The sequence below is a fragment of the Triticum urartu genome, chromosome 6A (assembly GCF_056163025.1).
Source record: "Triticum urartu cultivar PI428250 chromosome 6A, HENAU_Tu73, whole genome shotgun sequence".
Taxonomy (NCBI): domain Eukaryota; kingdom Viridiplantae; phylum Streptophyta; class Magnoliopsida; order Poales; family Poaceae; genus Triticum; species Triticum urartu.
The window spans coordinates 41841426-41859752 of record NC_141878.1 but is presented as its reverse complement, the minus strand read 5'-3'; the positions used below and the strand labels follow the sequence as shown (position 1 = coordinate 41859752).

Genomic DNA, 18327 nt, shown 5'->3' with positions numbered 1-18327 from the left:
ACGAGGCCGTTTGAACAATAGTGTTAATCGGCCAGTGCAAGATAATCAAAAAAGGGTCGGCAAGCAAGAATGGTGTGTTAAGTCGCCAAGTGCCGTAACGGTCGAGTCAAGCAAAGGCAAGGAAAAAACCGATGCCGACTCACTCATCTTGGGCACCGAAACATTCACCATACAACAGCCGATTATGCATAGCAATCCGACTGAGTTGATACTTGCTATCGCACCAAAGCACTCGGCTAATGACCTTGAAGGAAACACCAGCCAAGTAAAGATGAGAGATCCTAAATACACTCAGCCGAAGTGGTGTCCTCCAGGGCTGACAAAAACTCAAAAGAGGAAACTACAGAGGTTAAGGAGTCAAGAGATGACAAAACAAGAAGCCGAGAAGCAAAGGGATAAGTTGTTCAATGACACTCGGCCCATGGTGCCTACAAAACAAGTGTGGAGGCCTAAACAAATACAAGATGCAGTCGCTTCTACACCTATCACAGCAGCACCTGCGCCACCAAAGGAGGACGATGTGACAGCTATTACATCGTCTGCGACACTTCTTACTTCTCCTTCACTTGGACAAATTTCAGATGCACTTGAAGAAGAGGATGATATGTTGGACTATGAGTCTACGCCAGTTCATGAAGGTATGGATATCAATATGGTGTATTACTTACTTGCTGAGTTTCGAGCTGTAGATGAGGAAGGGGAGGTGGCTCAGCTGGATTTTGGCCCTAAAAATGCAATATTCGAGAATCCAAAAGACCCAGTAACGCATCTGAAACCGTTATATCTCAGAGGTCATATCAATGGATCACCGCTCACTCGGATGCTTGTTGATGGTGGTGCTATGGTGAATCTTATGCCGTATTCGGTCTTCAAAAAATTGGGGCTGCATGATGGAGAGTTGATAAAGACCAACATGGTGCTCAATGGATTTGAAGGCAAAGAGAAAACTGAAGCCAAAGGTGTGATGTATGTGGAGCTCACGGTGGGAAGTAATACTTCGGCTACCGCATTCTTTGTCGCTGAGGTGCAAGGTAACTACAATGTCATACTAGGCCATGATTGGGTTCATGCAAACCAGTGTGTGCCATCCACTATGCACCAGTTTTTGATCCAGTGGGTTGATGATGAAATGGAAGTCATTCATGCGGATAACTCGGCCTGTGTTGCTTTGGCCGAGGCGTCAGTGGATTGGCAACACCCAAATGCTACTTGCTTGACGGGACATGACTTTTCAGAGTTTGATTTTCTTAGCGCAACCAAGAATGGTTTCGTGCCCGTCTCTTTGAAGCCGACTGAATGCAATCGGCTCCAAGGTATGATATGCTTAAATGGATCCTAACTCAGAGTGGTTACAAAAACGACTTGTAGAATATTGGTCCAATGAGAACGATATGTATGAGTCCATAGAAGAGTTAGATAATATGGATAAATTAGGACAAGGTTTTACATCGGCCGATCCATTAGAAGAGATAGATATAGGAGATGGTTCAACTCCTAGGCCGACATTTGTAAATGCAAAATTAAGAGCCGATCATAAAGCTAAGTTGATCGAGCTGTTGAAAGAATATGTCTGTTGCTTTACGTGGAAATATCATGAGATGCCAGGTTTAAGCCGAGAGCTAGTGGAGCATCGGTTACCTATAAAGGCTGGTTTTAGACCATATAAACAATCGGCCAGAAAGTTTAATCCAAAAACATATGACCGGATCAAGGAAGAGATCGGTCGTTTGTTTAAAGCTAATTTTATTAGACCTTGCAGGTATGCCGAGTGGATTTCTAACATTGTCCCAGTGGAAAAGAAAGGATCCGGCAAGTTGAGGGTGTGCATTGACTTCAGAGATCTGAATAGGGCTACACCCAAAGATGAGTATCCCATGCCAATAGCCGATATGCTTATTAATGATGCTTCTGGACATAAAGTTATTAGCTTTCTAGATGGTAATGCCGGATACAATCAGATTTTTATGGCCGAAGAGGACATGTCCAAGACAGCTTTTCGCTGCCCTGGTTTTCTTGGTTTATTCGAGTGGACAGTGATGACATTCGGATTAAAAAATGCTGGCGCCACATATCAAAGGGCTATGAATTTGATTTTTCATGATTTACTCGGTGTCATACTTGAAGTTTATATTGATGATATTGTTGTCAAATCGGATGTTTTTGAATCTCACTTGGCCGATTTGCGTTTAGCTTTTGAAAGAATGAAAAAGTATGGACTGAAGATGAATCCTTTAAAGTGTGCATTCGGTGTGTCGGCTGGTAAGTTTTTGGGTTTCATTATCCATGAAGATGGCATAGAGATTGATCCCAAAAAGATAGAGGCCATACAGAAAGTGGAAGCTCCAAGATGCAAGAGAGATATGCAAAAGTTCCTTGGCAAGGTCAATTACTTGAGGAGGTTCATAGCTAATTTGTCAGGGAAGGTTGATGCGTTTACTCCTATCCTTCGGTTAAAGAATGATGCTGATTTCACTTGGGGGGCAAAACAGCAAGAAGCATTTGATATGATCAAGAATTATTTGTGCACTCCTCCGGTGATGAAAGCACCCAAGCATAGGGAACCCTTCAGGCTTTACATTGCAGCAGAAGAAGAAGTTATTGGTGCTGTTTTGACTCAAGAAACCGAGGGAAAAGAGCATGTTGTTACATATTTGAGCAGGCACTTGTTGGGCGCCGAGACAAGGTATACATTTATTGAGAAACTATGTCTATGCTTATATTATGCTTGCACAAAATTGAGACATTATTTAGTGCCGAGTGCTTGTATAGTAGCTTGTCAAACCGATGTCATTAAATACATGTTGCATAGGCCAATTCTTAGTGGTAGAATTGGCAAGTGGGCTTATGCTTTGATTGAATATGATTTGGCTTATGAATCTCTAAAATCCATGAAAGGCCAAATCGTTGCTAAATTTATTGTTGAACATCGGATTGATGACAAGTATGACATTGATATAAACCTTGTCTCATTAGTACCGTGGAGATTATATTTTGATGGTTCGGTTTGTAGCAATGGCCAAGGTGTTGGTATTGTTTACATATCTCCTCATGGTGCTGTTTTTAAAGCCTCATGCCGCTTAGAATATTTTTGCACAAATAATCAAGCCGAATATGAAGCATTGTTATTCGGTTTAGAGATGTTACTTGCTATAGGTGTTACACATATTGAGGCTTATGGTGATTCGTTACTAGTGGTGCAGCAAATATCCAAAGTCTTTCAGTGTTTGGATGAATCACTTAATGTTTATCTTAATAAATGTCTAGATATAATTTCTACTTTGGATTGTTTTAGCATTGCTCATATATCTAGACATGACAATTGGAAAGCAAATGAGTTGGCACAACAGGAATCCGGCTACCATGTTGATCATGGCGTGTTTCATATTTCTGAAAAGCCGATGTCTAGTCTTGCCGACGTAGGGGAGGCCGAACCGGAGCCCACCGTTTCGGCCACTAATGAAATATTCAATGCAGGAGAAAGTCAAGACTGGATGAAACCCATTGTTGATTATTTGTGTGATCCTAGTAGAAGGGTGGACAGGGCTGTTCGGCGGATGGCTTTCAAGTATACAATGAGAGATGATGATCTCTATCGCCGAACGGTTGATGATGTTCTTTTAAAGTGCTTGGACGAGGACCAAGCGAGAGTTGCTATGGGGGAGGTCCATGAAGGTATTTGTGGCACTCATCAATCGGCTCCCAAGATGAAATGGTTGCTACGACATGCTGGATTTTATTGGCCGACTATGATTAATGATTGCTTCAGATATTACAAAGGGTGTGAAGCTTGTCAAAAATTTGGTGATATTGAGTTGGCTCATGCTGCTATGTTACATCCCATTATCAAGCTGTGGCCTTTCAGAGGATGGGGTTTAGACTTTATTGGACAAATTCATCCGTCTTCCTCGAAGGGGCATCGGTTCGTATTGGTGGCAACCGATTATTTCACTAAATGGTCTGAAGCAGTACCTCTCAAGAACATGACACATACGGAGGTGATTAAATTCATAACCGAGCACATTATTCATAGATTCGGCATTCCTCAAACATTGACTACAGATCAAGGCTTCTCTTTCATGTCACACCAAGTTAGAGAATTTGCCGAATCTTATAATATAAAATTGCTCAATTCCTCTCCATATTATGCCCAAGCCAATGGACAAGCTGAGTCTAGCAATAAAATTTTAATTAAGCTCATCAAGAAGAAGATTGAGGATAATCCAAGGAGATGGCATGAGTTGTTGTCTGAAGCTTTGTGGGCACATAGGATCTCAAGGCATGGTGCTACGAAGGTGACTCCATATGAGCTAGTATACGGTCAAGAGGCTGTTTTACCGGTGGAAGTGAATTTGAATGCTTTGAGAATAGCCAAACAAAATGATTTATCGGCAGTAGACTTTTATAACTTGATGATGGACAATATTGATGAGGTTGCCGATAAACGTTTGGCTGCTTTGAAGGCCATAGAGAGGGACAAGTTGAGGGTAGCAAGGGCTTACAATAAGAAGGTTAAGTTGAAGAATTTGCAAGTTGGCGATCTTGTCTGGAAAGTAATTCTCTCGATTGGTTCAAGGGACAGAAAATTCGGGAAATGGTCTCCAAGTTGGGAAGGTCCTTTTAGAATTGCAAGAATAGTTCCCGGAAACTCTTATTTGGTGGAATCCATACAAGGGGCACTGTTACCTCGAGCTCTCAATGGCAAGTACTTGAAGAAATACCACCCAAGTGTGTGGCAAGAAGCCTAAGTGGGCAATGGCCGATATATGACTATCGCACTTAGCACAGACATGGCCGATACCTGATTATCGTCCTGAGGAAAATAAATGGCCGATGGAGTGTTGACATCGTCCTTAGAACAAACACAATACAAGTTATTTTTCGGCACACAAGCTTTCCCGAAAAACAGGGGGGCATGTGTTGACACCAGATTTTGGCATGGTCACGAATCCGGGTTCGTATGCAAAAGTTAGAGGCAACACTTCGCGGGCCGCCCCTGAGTAAGAAAGTATTCGGCCTTTGCCGGCTGAATGAAACCTTGCCAGGGTAAAACCTTGCCGATATGGGGGCTTGCCGGCGGAGAAGCTTGCCGGCGTGAAAAGCTTGCCGGCGGAGAAGCTTGCCGGTATGAAACCTTGCCGGGGAGGAAAGCTTGCCGGGGGGAAAAGCTTGCCGGGCGAAGACCTTGCCGGGGCTGAAAAGCTTGCCAGGAAAGAGCTTGCTGGGTGGAAACTGTCAAGGCCAATCCGACCAGAAGCTGAAGATGGGCTCAAATAATTATCTAGATGGACTCGGATGAAGAAGTGTTCAACATGAAAGTTATTCGTAACGTCGAAACGGTCAACTTTGCTTTTGGAGTCATCATCATCCGACGTAGTATACGACCTGCAGAGACGCTACAAGAGTCGGATGGTCCAGTCAGCTACATGACTGAGTCCGACTCAAAATTAAAGATGACCCCGTGGAGTATTCAAGATGGTCTTATTTGGAAAAGTGATCAACATACGGATTGTTGGCCTCATCGAAGCGTACAACATTGATATTTGAACCGTCTCCATTGGAAGTCATATGCAGATTCCATGGCCCGCGCAAGGAGCAAGACGGAAGATTGGATCAGATTTGGGCTGAATCCAAGTGGGACCAGGACTAGGACTCTAGGTCCTGAATTGATGTAATTTTCTTGTAAGGAAAGCCTAGATGAATCCTTTGCTTTTAAGGGAAGTCCAGCCGCCTCTTATATATGTTGGGGGTGACGGCCGATTGAACAACACACAATCGAACAAATCAATATACTACTTTTCATCTACGTTTTATCTCTCCACCGTTTTTCTCTCTCGTTCTTCGCTGTTCTTCATTTTTGAGAGCTGCGAATCTCGAGGCTCTAGGGGCGAGCGAATCGACCTAGGGAGCCCATAGCCGCCGCATTCCCTAACGGGGTCCCTCCCGGGTGCGCGGGGTTTCGGGTCTGCAAAAGCGCCCACCGACTGTCTTGCGTATCGCGCTGTCGGTCGGGTCTTCTTCGACGTGAGCTGCGGTGCATCACCCCTGGCATCGAGGTACACGTGACGTGTTCGTGTGTCAACAGTTTCAAACCTTGTAACAGCGCCAGCGTTTCAGTTAAATATGCATTAATAACCCGTTCAATCAAGCATGGTACTCCCGCAACTGCTTCTCCCAGTTCCATTTTCAAAGAAACAAGCGTCAGTGTTCAGTTTATATGAACCCATTGGCGGTTTCTGCCATGTGTTTTCCACTGTAGTTTTAGACAAGCGGGGTGTGTGGTTCGCTGCAATAGACTGAATTGCAAAAGGTGAACTCTTCAGTGATTTAACATTCTTTCATTTAACTGCCTCCCGGCGGCGCTCCCACCAAATATACCAGACGCACACGGCAATCATCTCCTGTAAACCCATGTGTCCAAGTACCGGCGATCTTCTTTCTAGACTAGGTAGGATCTCTTCTAGGACTACAGAACAAATCTACGTTTGGTTACTCTACCACTCCTGAATATAGAAAATATGGTTCCCATTTTTCTTAGTGGGAGTGAATTATCATCTTAAATAACATCAAGGTGTTGAAACCCTAGTTATATGCATGGGTGCTTTCATGAAAATGGTAATTAGGGCTAGAGGGACCTAACAATCACTACCTTAAGTTATGCCCGTTGAGGAGGCTGTGCAAGCGCACTGCGCACAGGGCCTCCAAGATCGAGGGGGCCCCGACCGGAGAGAAAATCGGCAAAAACTGGCCTGGTTCGTCCTGCTGCCTGGGTGGGCAATCCCTATTTTACGCTCGTGAGCGTCAAAAGGACGCGGCTACCCTGAAGCTTGAGATCCCGACGCCTCTATGAACCCATTGGCGGTTTCTGCCATGTGTTTTCCACTGTAGTTTTAGACAAGCGGGGTGTGTGGTTTGCTGCAATAGACTGAATTGCAAAAGCTGAACTCTTCAATGATTTAACATTCTTTCATTTAACTGCCTCCCGGCGGCGCTCCCACCAAATATACCAGACGCACACAGCAATCATCTCCTGTAAACCCATGTGTCCAAGTACCGGCGATCTTCTTTCTAGACTAGGTAGGATCTCTTCTAGGACTACAGAACAAATCTACATTTGGTTACTCTACCACTCGTGAATATAGAAAATATCGTTCTCATTTTTCTTAGTGGGAAAGAATTATCATCTTAAATAACATCAAGGTGTTGAAACCTTAGTTATATGCATGGGTGCTTTCATGAAAATGGTAATTAGGGCTAGAGAGACCTAACAATCACTACCTTAAGTTATGCCCGTTGAGGAGGCTGTGCGAGCGCACTGCACACAGGGCCTCCAAGATCGAGGGGGCCCCGACCGGAGAGAAAATCGGCAAAAATTGGCCTGGTTCGTCCTGCTGCCTGGGTGGGCAATCCCTATTTGACGCTCGTGAGCGTCAAAAGGACGCGGCTACCCTGAAGCTTGAGATCCCGACGCCTCACTTTGGGCCGGCCCACAGTCACGAGGTTGTTTCATCTCCTTTCGGTTTCTTTTTCTTTTTAGTGTTTATGTTTATATTTATTTTCTTTTTATTTCAGTTTTCATGCATTATACAAAGTTCATTGTCTATTTATACACAAAAAGTTTCATCATATATTTAAGGAAATCTTCACCCTATATTATGGAATTGTTCAAAATATTATTTTTAAATTTTTATTGTATATTACTAAAAAAATTGAGCACATACCATAAAAATGTTCAAAGTGTATTTAAATATTTGTTCAATCTATAATCACCAAAATGTTCAATGTGTATTTAAATATTGTTCAACTTATATCACAAAAATGTTCAGTGTATATTTTAAAAATTGTTCAGCATATATTACAAAATTGTTCAATATATATGAAAAAATTGTTCATCACCCAGGGTGCAGAATAAGTTATTCTTCACCCGAGGTAATCTTACGATCATTTCATAATTAAATTACGTTTGGAATTCAAATAGTTACATTCCTATTGATTCAATACGTAAAATTTGACATAAGAAAATAAAAATATAGGTCATAAGACAAGAAAATTTACAATTTATGTGTATTTTAGACTATGTTTTTACGTTTGTAATTTTACATAACATAAAATATTTTTTACGGCAATTATATATTTTCTTACGGTCTCTTTTTGCGTCGGAAATAAGATAAAACTTACGGAACGTAAAATTACGGTGCATTAATGGTAAAATAGAAGGGGGTGAAGAATAACTATTCCTCACCCGGGGTGACGAATAGTGCGACCCTATATATATATATATATATATATATATATATATATATATATATATATATATATACATACATATACATATATATATATTGGAATTTCAAAATTTTGTTCATGTTTTTCAAATTTTTGTCCACTATATGTAAAAAATGTTCATCCTGTACAGGAAAAAAATTTCGTTGTGCATTTGAAAAAAAACATCATCGTATATTAAAATATGTTTAGTGGTTATTTGAAAAAAGTTCAGTGTATACTAAAAAACAGAGTATATTTTTAAATTAATATTTTTTCGGAAATTGCTCAAATTTAAAAAAATGTTTGAAATTTCAAATTTACTTACTTTTGTATCTAATTCTTATAGCAACGCGTTGCTATTTACTACCTATGTACCAAAATATAAGACGTTTTAATAGGCTAAAGTAGTCTTAAAAATGTCTTATATTTTGATAAGAAGGAAGTAGCCACGAAACACTATCACCTCGAGTGGCTATCCACGCGGTCTTGTAACCTAGAGGTCCCATGTTCAATCTTCTCCCTTTGTGCGCCTGATTTTTGGACCTTTTCATATTTTTGAACTATAATGGGCCGGCCCAGTCAGGCTATTGGACGCATGTCAGAGCTCTTGCCCGAGTCATTGGCCGCGAGTCCGCCGTGCGTCTTCCTTTGCCGTCGGCTTTGGTACTGCAGCACCCTCATCAAGGCATCCACAAATATATCCTAGGTCAGACGCTAGCCATAAGTCAGTGATCAAATAGATGGGCGGGGTACACTAGATTAGGGTTATTCTTTTATACAATTTTTCTCTCTCTAGTTATTTCGATATCTCCCTGCCAAATCAAATGCAATCATACGAGTACAATTATACTACTCGCTTAGGCATGTACTTGGTTCTAATGAACATTAATAGGATTAATATGACACACTACTCGTAATCCAGATTCTAATTCTAGTAGTACCAATTATTCATACATATGTGCTACCTTTCTATGTTGGCATATTTCATTTCAAGAAAGACATAATGCATTGACGATAATATTAGTTGAAAATGATGTCTTCAAGAAGATTGGTTATGAATATATAAGTGGAATTTCCATTTCAGGAAATACTAGGCATACGATGGTTCTTGTGAGAAGATGACAACATTTTATTGCTTTAGTACTACCTTTACTCTTTTTTTTTGAGCATCAGTACAGACACAAGCGCTCATATACACGCGCATACACTCACCCCTATGAACGTACACACGCACACCCTACCCCTATGAGCACCTCCGAGAGATTGAACCGGCATATCATCTTGAGATTTACGAAGTCGCCGTACACGCCTAGCCGTTGACGGGAACGTCTCCTCCCACTGAAAGCGTATCGCCGAAAATTCTGAAATAAATCCAGAAATAATGCAAGCACCAGGATTTGAACCCTGGTGGGCTGGGGATACCACTGTCCACCTAACCAACTCAACCACAGGTTGATTCGCTACTACCTTTACTCTTTTAGCAATAGTATTTAATAAATTTCTAAACATTATACAAAACAATGCATATTTGAATTTATATAATTATGTCAGAGTATACTTAGTTATACAAGGATTTTAGTTCTCCGTTTTTTTTGGGGGGGGGGGGGGGGGGGGGGCACATTTTGAATTTCGCACCAAGGCCTCAAATTCGTGGAGACGGCACTGTCTTAAATTGGAGGTAAGGGTCTAGTGCCTCCCCTCTTTGACGTTACCACATTGTATGTAGAATTATATTTGGAAATACGCTAATTGCAAGCTACTCCGCACTACATAGTTTTGTAGGCCAATAGTAGCAAATAGTAGATCCGTTTTCTATGCACATACCTTCCTCCTGCAGTAGCCCACAAACAAAAATATGCATCGATGGAATTTTGTTCATACCTAGTTTACATCCACACCGTACACGTAGAAAACGTTTCATTAAAAAGATTAACATTCTTTAAAATTCTTAAAATAATGATACAAGAGGTTTTTCGGTAGTAAAGCCACACGATGCTTTACTCCATGCAACGCAGCCATCGCCACCAAAGACTCGTAAGGGGAACGCCAAGGGGTGCGCAACACATTTCTTTTGTCCAAGAAATGGTCCAATGTGCTCACGAGGGCCACCCTTGTACGCACGGGGTCTCAAAATTAGTTTAAAGAGAAATCCCAGCAAGTTCACCAAGATATATATATTTGGCTGAACTATAGTCACCTAAAAAGAGAAGTCTAAATATATGATCAGCTATGTTCATACTAACCGAATTCTGCAGAACACACACACACTGTGCTGTGTTTTCACAGATTTTAAAAACCTTCGTGGGCTTCAGTCTCCAGCCCTTGTTTTGGGCTTCCATTTCCCCTCTTCTCGTTATCATCCAGTCCAGCAGAGCCCGCATCGGTGAGGAGATGAGCAGCCCCGCAGCCGCCGCTCGTCGGCGGCGCCGCCGGAGGACGAAGACCTCCTCTCAGAGATCCTCGTCCGCCTCCCCCCGCTGCCATCCTCCCTCCCCCGCGCATTCCTCGTCTGCGAGCGCTGGCGCGGCATCGTATCCGACGCCCGATTTCTCCGCCGCAACCCTCCCCTCCTCGGCTGCTTCGTCGAGGACATCTCCCCCGTCCGTTTCGAGCCTACGCTGGAGGCCCCCAATCGCGTGCCGCAAGCCCGCTTCCCCTTTCCCATCACCGCCGTACACACCTACGTGATCCTCGGATGCCGCCATGGCCTCATGCTCATCTTCCTCTGGCGGCGGAACCAGCTCCTGGTGTAGGATCCCGTCACCGGTGACCGGCACCACCTAGACGTCCCCCCAGGGTTTGACAATGAGGAGACCAGGATCAAAGGAGGGGTGCTTCGTCCTGCCGGAGTTGCCCACCACTTCCAGGTTGTCTTGGTGGGCAACAGCGACATACAACTTACACAGGCTGTGGCCTCGGTGTACTCGTCGGAGACCGCTCTATGGAGTAATCTCCTTTCGGCGCCGCTTCCGGCCGACGATCCTGATGTAGTCACCAGGGTTTACCATGACATATGCTCTGTGATGATTGGGAATTCCCTGTACTGGTTCCTTATAGGGAATTTCTGTGGAATACTTGAGTTTAATTTGGATACGCAGAGCCTTAGTGTGATACATGCGCCAGTGGACGTCGATGTCAACACTTGCTCCGTCACGGTTATGCGGGCGGAGGGTGGTGGCCTTGGTTTCCTCTTCCTGTCGGACTACTGCGTCCAAGTATGGAAGAGGAAGACGGACTGTGATGGTGTAGCTTCATGGGTGCTGGGAAGGACTGTTGCACTAGACAAGCTACTTTCCATGAATTCAAAGGAGGGGAGTCAGAGCCCGAGGATACTCGGGTTTGCTGAGGACAACAATGTGGTGTTACTGTGGACATTTATCGGCGTCTTCAAAGTCCATTTTGAATCATTGCAGTCTAAAAAACTTCTCGAATCCTACCGCTTTTACCGCTGGTTTCACTATTATCCATTTGAAGCTGTCTATACTGCAGGTAAAAGTAAACCAAGTTATTTGATATTCTTGTATTATTATTGTTGACTTATATGGTTTATTCTATGGATGTCAGTAGAGTCTTTTTTTATTTGTTGCTGGCCTATTGACATACTTATGAATTTCATTATGATCAGATACAACTGATTTTTTACTCGAATTATAGAAGTATGTTTATATCTAGTTAGTGCCGCCTTGTAGCTATTTAACTGTTTCTTGGAATCTCATTGGTTCTTTGACTTCCTATTCTTGTAGACGCGGGCATAATGTGATTTGTTGGGATAGGCATGCTATCTTGATGTATTGACTCAGCAGGTAACTATCTGTTAGTAGCAGCAGGATGAAATTTGTTTCCTTTCCTGTCCTTCGGTGGTAGTTCCTGTTTTTGTTTTTGCTGCTTGCTACATTTCATTGAGTTTTTTTTTTCTGTTTATTAGTCTGTCTAGTATCAAATTTGATGATGATTTATTTATTGTTCCATCAATGCAAACATTTGATAACTAAAACGCCCCAGCATTTGGCTTTAAACTTCTTATATTAATATGGGTTTGCAATTTCTTTCACATTATTGCTCATTCAGGATCACTATAATACCCAATGATTGCTTGCAGTTATTATTGTATAATTATGCGAATCTTGAGCGGTTTAGTTAAATATTTTCTCAGATAATCTCAATTTTGTGAGAAACTCAGCAAAGCAAAGGTGTCTATATTTATAGTTAAATATAGTTTGTCTGATCCAAACTATAATTATCCTTGTGCTTGACTGGGTAGGCATTCGGCCATTCCCCGTGTACTGGCACTCTGTTCAAATGTTGGTTTCGTTTTCAATGAAAACGATACCAAGCAGGGCCCTGTTCTTCTAAGAAATTTTGGCTGTTGGTGTGGTTTCTGTGCAGTCCATTTTCTTCGATTTTGATCATTGTGGATGTTTAATAATTTTAGAACTGAACACATGATGAAATTGACAAGACCAGATATAGCGAAAAACCTGAGAATATGCTAACAATAGGAATTGAAGGTGTGCCGCTACAAAGTAATTGATCTCCTACTGCTGTTCTCTTTATATCATGTTAGTTTTGTCCAATAGTGCTAAGTTGATTCAGTTTTGAGTTTTTATCGCAATTTTCTCAATGTTGAAGCTAATGTTTACTGTTTGAATCAACAAAAATTGTGAGATAAGTTTCAACGTTTTTCCATGAATGGATATTGCAAATCAGTCTGGCTGATGGCATTGGTTGCTCTGCAGGTACCAAGCATTACATTTCCATTGTCTGGGATGCAGAAATGGACTATTTGCTGTCGGTTCTTCCATTCTGTATGCTGCGCATAGGGCCTTTGATGTGAACTTGTAGGAATTAACCTTTTATATATCAGGCCCTGGTAAATGTGATGTGACCTTGTAGCAATTAACATGTCTGGCCAACAGTAACTTGGGATTATTCTTCTCAGCTGTGAACTGCTGTCTGTTGTTTTATCTCCGTAGGCAATATTCAAACTGGCAGGAAGAGAAATGAACTTGCTTGAGCGTTGGCCCTGTTGCTGAATCTTGCAGTTCATTTGCTTTCATTCCATACTCCCTCCATTTCTAAATATAAGACTTCTTAGAGATTTCAATAGACTACATACGGATGTATATAGACATATTTTAGAGTGTAGATTCACTCATTTTGTTCCGTATGTAGTCCATATTGGAATCTCTAAAAGGGCTTATATTTAGAAACGGAGGGAGTACTATTTTGTGTGTGCACATATATTTTTCAGCATGGTTGGCTCATGTCCCACAATCTCTGCTTATGCCAATGACGTTTCATTCTTTCTGTGTGTTTGAATGTGTACTCTAGTCCCACAGCATCTCTGAATTTGAGTTAATTTCTTAAGAAATGAAACGTACAGATGATGTATATATACCCCTGTGCTTCAGTGTGCTGGGGACGTTGTGTTACCCCTTACAACCTGGAAATTGGATGAATCTTCTTGTTTAGTAAAAGAAGTAGAATGAACCTTGCCCTGTAGAATCCTCTCTATTAGAAGCCTCTTAAAAAAGAGGCCATCTGATGAGAAGTCCCTTGCACTGTAGAATCCACTTCTGCTATTATATACAAGGACTAATCCTATATACTTAAGAAGTTCACCCCACTACCTTATTTATCTCAACATGCAAGCTGTTCACATCAGCAACCATGCCATCTAAGCAAAAACTGATTTTATATGCAGCCACATCATCACTAACCCAACAGCTGGCGCCCACACAATTCCATCAACAAATCATGGGACTCGGTTTTTCATTAGTACGTAAAGATCCAGGTCAGCGAAGCGACACATCATTTTCACAAGATTTTTTTAGTACGCAGCAAACTCTGGTCACTAAAACGATTCGTCATTTACTTAGAATTCAGTTTTTACTTGATGCGTTTGGAGTCCTGTCCTCGAAGCTATCCATCCTTTCCTATTCGTAACATATGATGCATTCCTTTTATAACTGGAAGAAGATCACAGATGCATCATCTCTCACTTCCTCACGCATCTCATCTTCCCACATACATATTTCTTATAGAGTTGCGGCTGTCAAAACTGAGCTCCGGTGCGAGCGACCTTCATGCCAAGATTGGGTTGGATGCAGCGCCACCGCATCGTGCCTGGATGGAACCGCTGCATGCCAATAGTTCTTCGTTGGCTCCCACATGGGTTCGTTTGGATGACCACCATCAATCTTCTGCCTCGGCTTCACATGCCCGCCACCCCGCATAGTCGTGGCGTTACAAAGAATCTTGCCGCCGCCGCCCATGGTACAGCCCTCAGTACCTCCTCCGTTTCCTCCGGCCTGGAGCACGGCCAGCCGATCGGCATGGTTTGAGGTGAGAGAGGAAGAAGAAGCCCTATTTGCAGTTGAGATCTGTTCGCATGTACTACCAAACCAATTTCCTTACCCATGTCTCTCCTGTCTTCTCAATACCGCTAGCGCCACCTTAAGCACGTGGAATTTTATTGCAGTGTGCAAACTGAACTCCTTCCTATTGTTGGTGTCAATGTTACCGTGTGCAAGCTAAATGGGTAATGCATGACCCTTTCCCTAATTCTTTTTTCATTTTGGAATCTAAAGGACAATAATTTCATTATTGACATATTGCACTTGATCTTGAATTAGTAACCAATTAACCATCACATATTATGATTTAACGATCTGCTCTGCTGCATTTGCACATACATGTGCATTGGGTTTTGTTCAGAGAAGTTTGGATCTATACTTTTATGAGCAGTCCACTGGTCGATCTCTTCGTATCTATTATTTGTCGATCTCCCGACAGTTTCTTAATTAAAGAGGGGAGTATGGATGAAGCAGAAGATTAATTAGGTTCAGTAAAGGCATTCAGTATTGCCCTCTTGACGGTCAGAATCATGGCCACATGAAAATACTTTTATCAGTTTGCATGAATTTAGTCTGTTCTTTTCACGAATATTCTGCAGAGAGTCCATTTTGATCTCCTATCTGCCCTTGCTTCAAATAAAATCAGCCGCTTAACTGAAAGTATTGTCAAAGTAATACCTTCTATGATTATTGGTTAGTTGCTTGCATGTGATTGTCATTTTTAACTACATGGGAATATGGATCTCAATGCTTACCTATGTATATGTTCTCATGCTCTTTATATATTATACAATGCTATTTTCATTTTCTTTCAGTTGTCTTGGACATGTTGCCGGGAGTCCTGGACATGTGTTTGATTGCTAATAGTATATGTCTAATTTTCTCATGCTTTTTTCAGGAATAGTATTGATGTGTTCTGTTCTCATGCTGCCTACCAAGGGGTTGCCAAAGATCAACAGTCGGCTACGGGTACGCTCTCCTCAATTATCAGCGATTCTCACTCCTTCAGAATAATGATGTGTTTATTAATTCCCAATCGATGGACACCTGCTTCGTACCCATTCAATTTGTTCATGTACTGGATAAAAGAGTTTGGATTTAATGGGAGGAAGCGATTAATGTTTTGTTGTGAGTACTAGACTCATGGCGAACGATGTCCGATGCAGTCCTCTCACTCATCTTGGCCTGCAATCTCCATTTTGTCAGTTAGATTTTGCGTGTACTCAGATAACTATATTTATGTGGAATTGTAACCTTTGTCATATTTTGTAAGCTAACAAGCCTAATTATTAAGTTTGGTGCATATACAAGGGCCTTACGCTAATTCCTTACTTTTCCAGTGGAGTATTTCTATGCTAAAGTATAGATTATGAGAACACCCTCCTCAGTTACATCTATACAACTTCATTTTTTTTAGTCTGCGGGAAAGAATTTGCAGTACAACCACAAGAGGAAGCCATGACATAATAGAGTTCTTTGCAGCAGGAAAGTTGTAATCAGTCACATCACCATTTAATTTCGATTATCTCTGACAATCATGGGAACTACAGGGATAAATAAAAAATGCACGATTTTGTTAACATACATAATTGATGTGCTGACTTCACCTTATTATGATTGATGTTGCCTGGTAGGCCCTCTGTGCAAGAAAAGTTGATATATACTCTGTCCATGTCACATTGTTGTTGTTGGAATTGTCAGTGCCAATTTAGCCTTATATTTCTTTTTCTTAAACAAGACCCTTAATGCAAGCGAAGAGTACCACATCAATGCTTGGTGCACCATCATATTCTATATAACTAAATAGATTATTCCAGTAATATATTTTTCTCAACATGTACACATGTAATCTTAACAGTTAAATAGTAAAATAAATTGTATGTATTTTTTAGTTTTACTTCTCTGCCAATCAAATATTCATGTATACAAAAATTAAATCTCATTAAAATATATTGTAACCAATTCCCGCAGCAACGCGCGGGGTATTATCTAGTATATAATTATATATCAACTGCTCAAGAACTCTTTCTTTAAAACGAGACAAAACCTTTGCCTTTTTCATTAAATAAGAATGAGACTGTTGCCCAGTTAATAGTAGTAAGAAATGTGTAGCACATTTCAATTGTTTTGACAAGTTAAAGGGTGATAGCTTCTGTATAGAAGAAGAAGAAAAAAGATCGCTGGTTCTTTTCTACAAAAAGAATTCCAAATGTATCTTTTTTAATTGATAAGTTTCTTACTACTATTTCCAAAGAAATGTATCGTTTCTACCAACTAGACGATCACAAGTTGTTTACAAGATTTCGCATTTCATCGACTGAGCCCTTCATCCATTTCCAAAGAAATTTCCTTTTGAGCTGCATTACAAAAGGCCTAGGATAGCCTTATACTGTACTGTATTACAAAAGGCAAAAGGATTAGTTTTTATTTTTTTTTCAGGCAAGGCTGAAACTTCCTGCCGGGCCGCACATACCGAGAGATGATGTGGTCGTGGGCTTCCTTCTAGTGGGCTGCCGTCCCGCCTCCCCGCGCTGCCGTCCACCCTCCCCCGCGCCTCCCTCGTCTGCAAGCGCTGGCGCCTCCTCGTCTCCGACCCCGGCTTCGTCCGCCGCTTCCGCGAGCACCACCGCCACAGCCCTCCCCTCCTCGGCTACCTCATCCACGACAGCCGAGGCATCTCCTACGACCCTACCATGGACCCTCCCGACCGCGTCCCCGCCGGGCGCTTCTCCTTGCAGCTCGACCACAGCTACGGCTTCTCGCTCCTCGGCTGCCAACATGGCCTTGTGCTCATCTCCCACGATTTACCGAGGCAGATCCTGGTGTGGGACCCCGTCACCGGCGACCAGCACCGCATCGCCTTTCCCCCATCGGTCGACGGGATCAAAAACCAGATTCATGGGGCGGTGCTTCGTGCTGCCGGCGAGGCGGGCCACTTCCAGGTGGTCCTGGTACAGGCCAGCATATGGGACAAACAGCATTTGCAAGTGCTCGCCTGCGTTTATTCGTCAGAAGCCGGCGGATGGGGCGATCTTATCTTAACACCAATTCCAGCCCCGGTTTATTGTACGGGCTTGTCGGCCGTTTTGGTTGGGAATTCCTTTTACTGGCGTCTTGCTGGGTGTTTCTGTGCTGTTCTCGAGTTTGATTTGGAGAGGCAGAGCTTGGCTGTGATACAGGTGCCAGTTGGTGAGGGGAATAGGGGTGGTGGGCTAGGTTTACTCTCCCTGTCAGGCCTCACCGCACAATTATGGAAGAGGAATACCGACTGTGATGGTGTTGCATCATGGGGGAAGGGAAGGACCATTCAACTGGACAAGCTACTTTCTCCGTATTCACACGAGATTGCGCCCCTATTCATATTAGGGTTTGCACATGAAAATAATGTAGTGTTCCTGACGGGTGGTGATGGGGCGAATAGCTCCCATGCAACGTCGTTGGTGTGTATTGTCTCTCATGTGACGTTGTTGGTTGTAATAGCTCTCATGCAACATCTGCGTTGGAAAAAATAGCTCCCATGCGACACTGCTGCCTAATCCAAAGACACATGTTTAAAACTCGAATCAGGTGAGCGGGACCCACAGCGTGGGACCCACTAACTTATCCAACTCAGCATTGGTCAGGTGAGCGGGACCCACTGCGTGGGACCCACTAACTTATCCAGGTCAGCATTGGTACAAGAGGACACCGAGCCGTGGCCCGAGCCGTG

At 42.5% G+C, this 18327-nt stretch overlaps 1 protein-coding gene and 1 pseudogene across 2 annotated transcripts; both read left to right on the top strand.

The window, feature by feature from the left end:
* The first annotated feature begins 421 nt into the window (after positions 1-421).
* Positions 422-13296, top strand: LOC125516465 (uncharacterized; annotated as a pseudogene). Its single transcript, XR_015609217.1, has 4 exons — positions 422-638; positions 10654-11751; positions 12006-12065; positions 12999-13296. The product of XR_015609217.1 is annotated as an uncharacterized LOC125516465 (transcript).
* Positions 13297-14480: 1184 nt separating this feature from the next.
* Positions 14481-18286, top strand: LOC147963695 (F-box/kelch-repeat protein At3g17530-like). The gene is made up of 4 exons (XM_087529668.1): positions 14481-14600; positions 15218-15289; positions 15517-15521; positions 17125-18286. Exons 1-4 carry the CDS (start codon positions 14481-14483, stop codon positions 18128-18130), a joined length of 1203 nt encoding a protein of 400 aa, XP_087385794.1. The 3' UTR covers positions 18131-18286.
* The last annotated feature ends 41 nt before the right edge of the window (positions 18287-18327 follow it).

Coding starts and splice junctions, on each gene's coding strand:
- LOC147963695 (XM_087529668.1), top strand. CDS start 14,481: ATGCCCGCCACCCCGCATAGTCGTGGCGTTACAAAGAATCTTGCCGCC. Junction 14,601..15,217: donor ACGGCCAGCCGATCGGCATG/GTTTGAGGTGAG, acceptor AATATTCTGCAG/AGAGTCCATTTTGATCTCCT.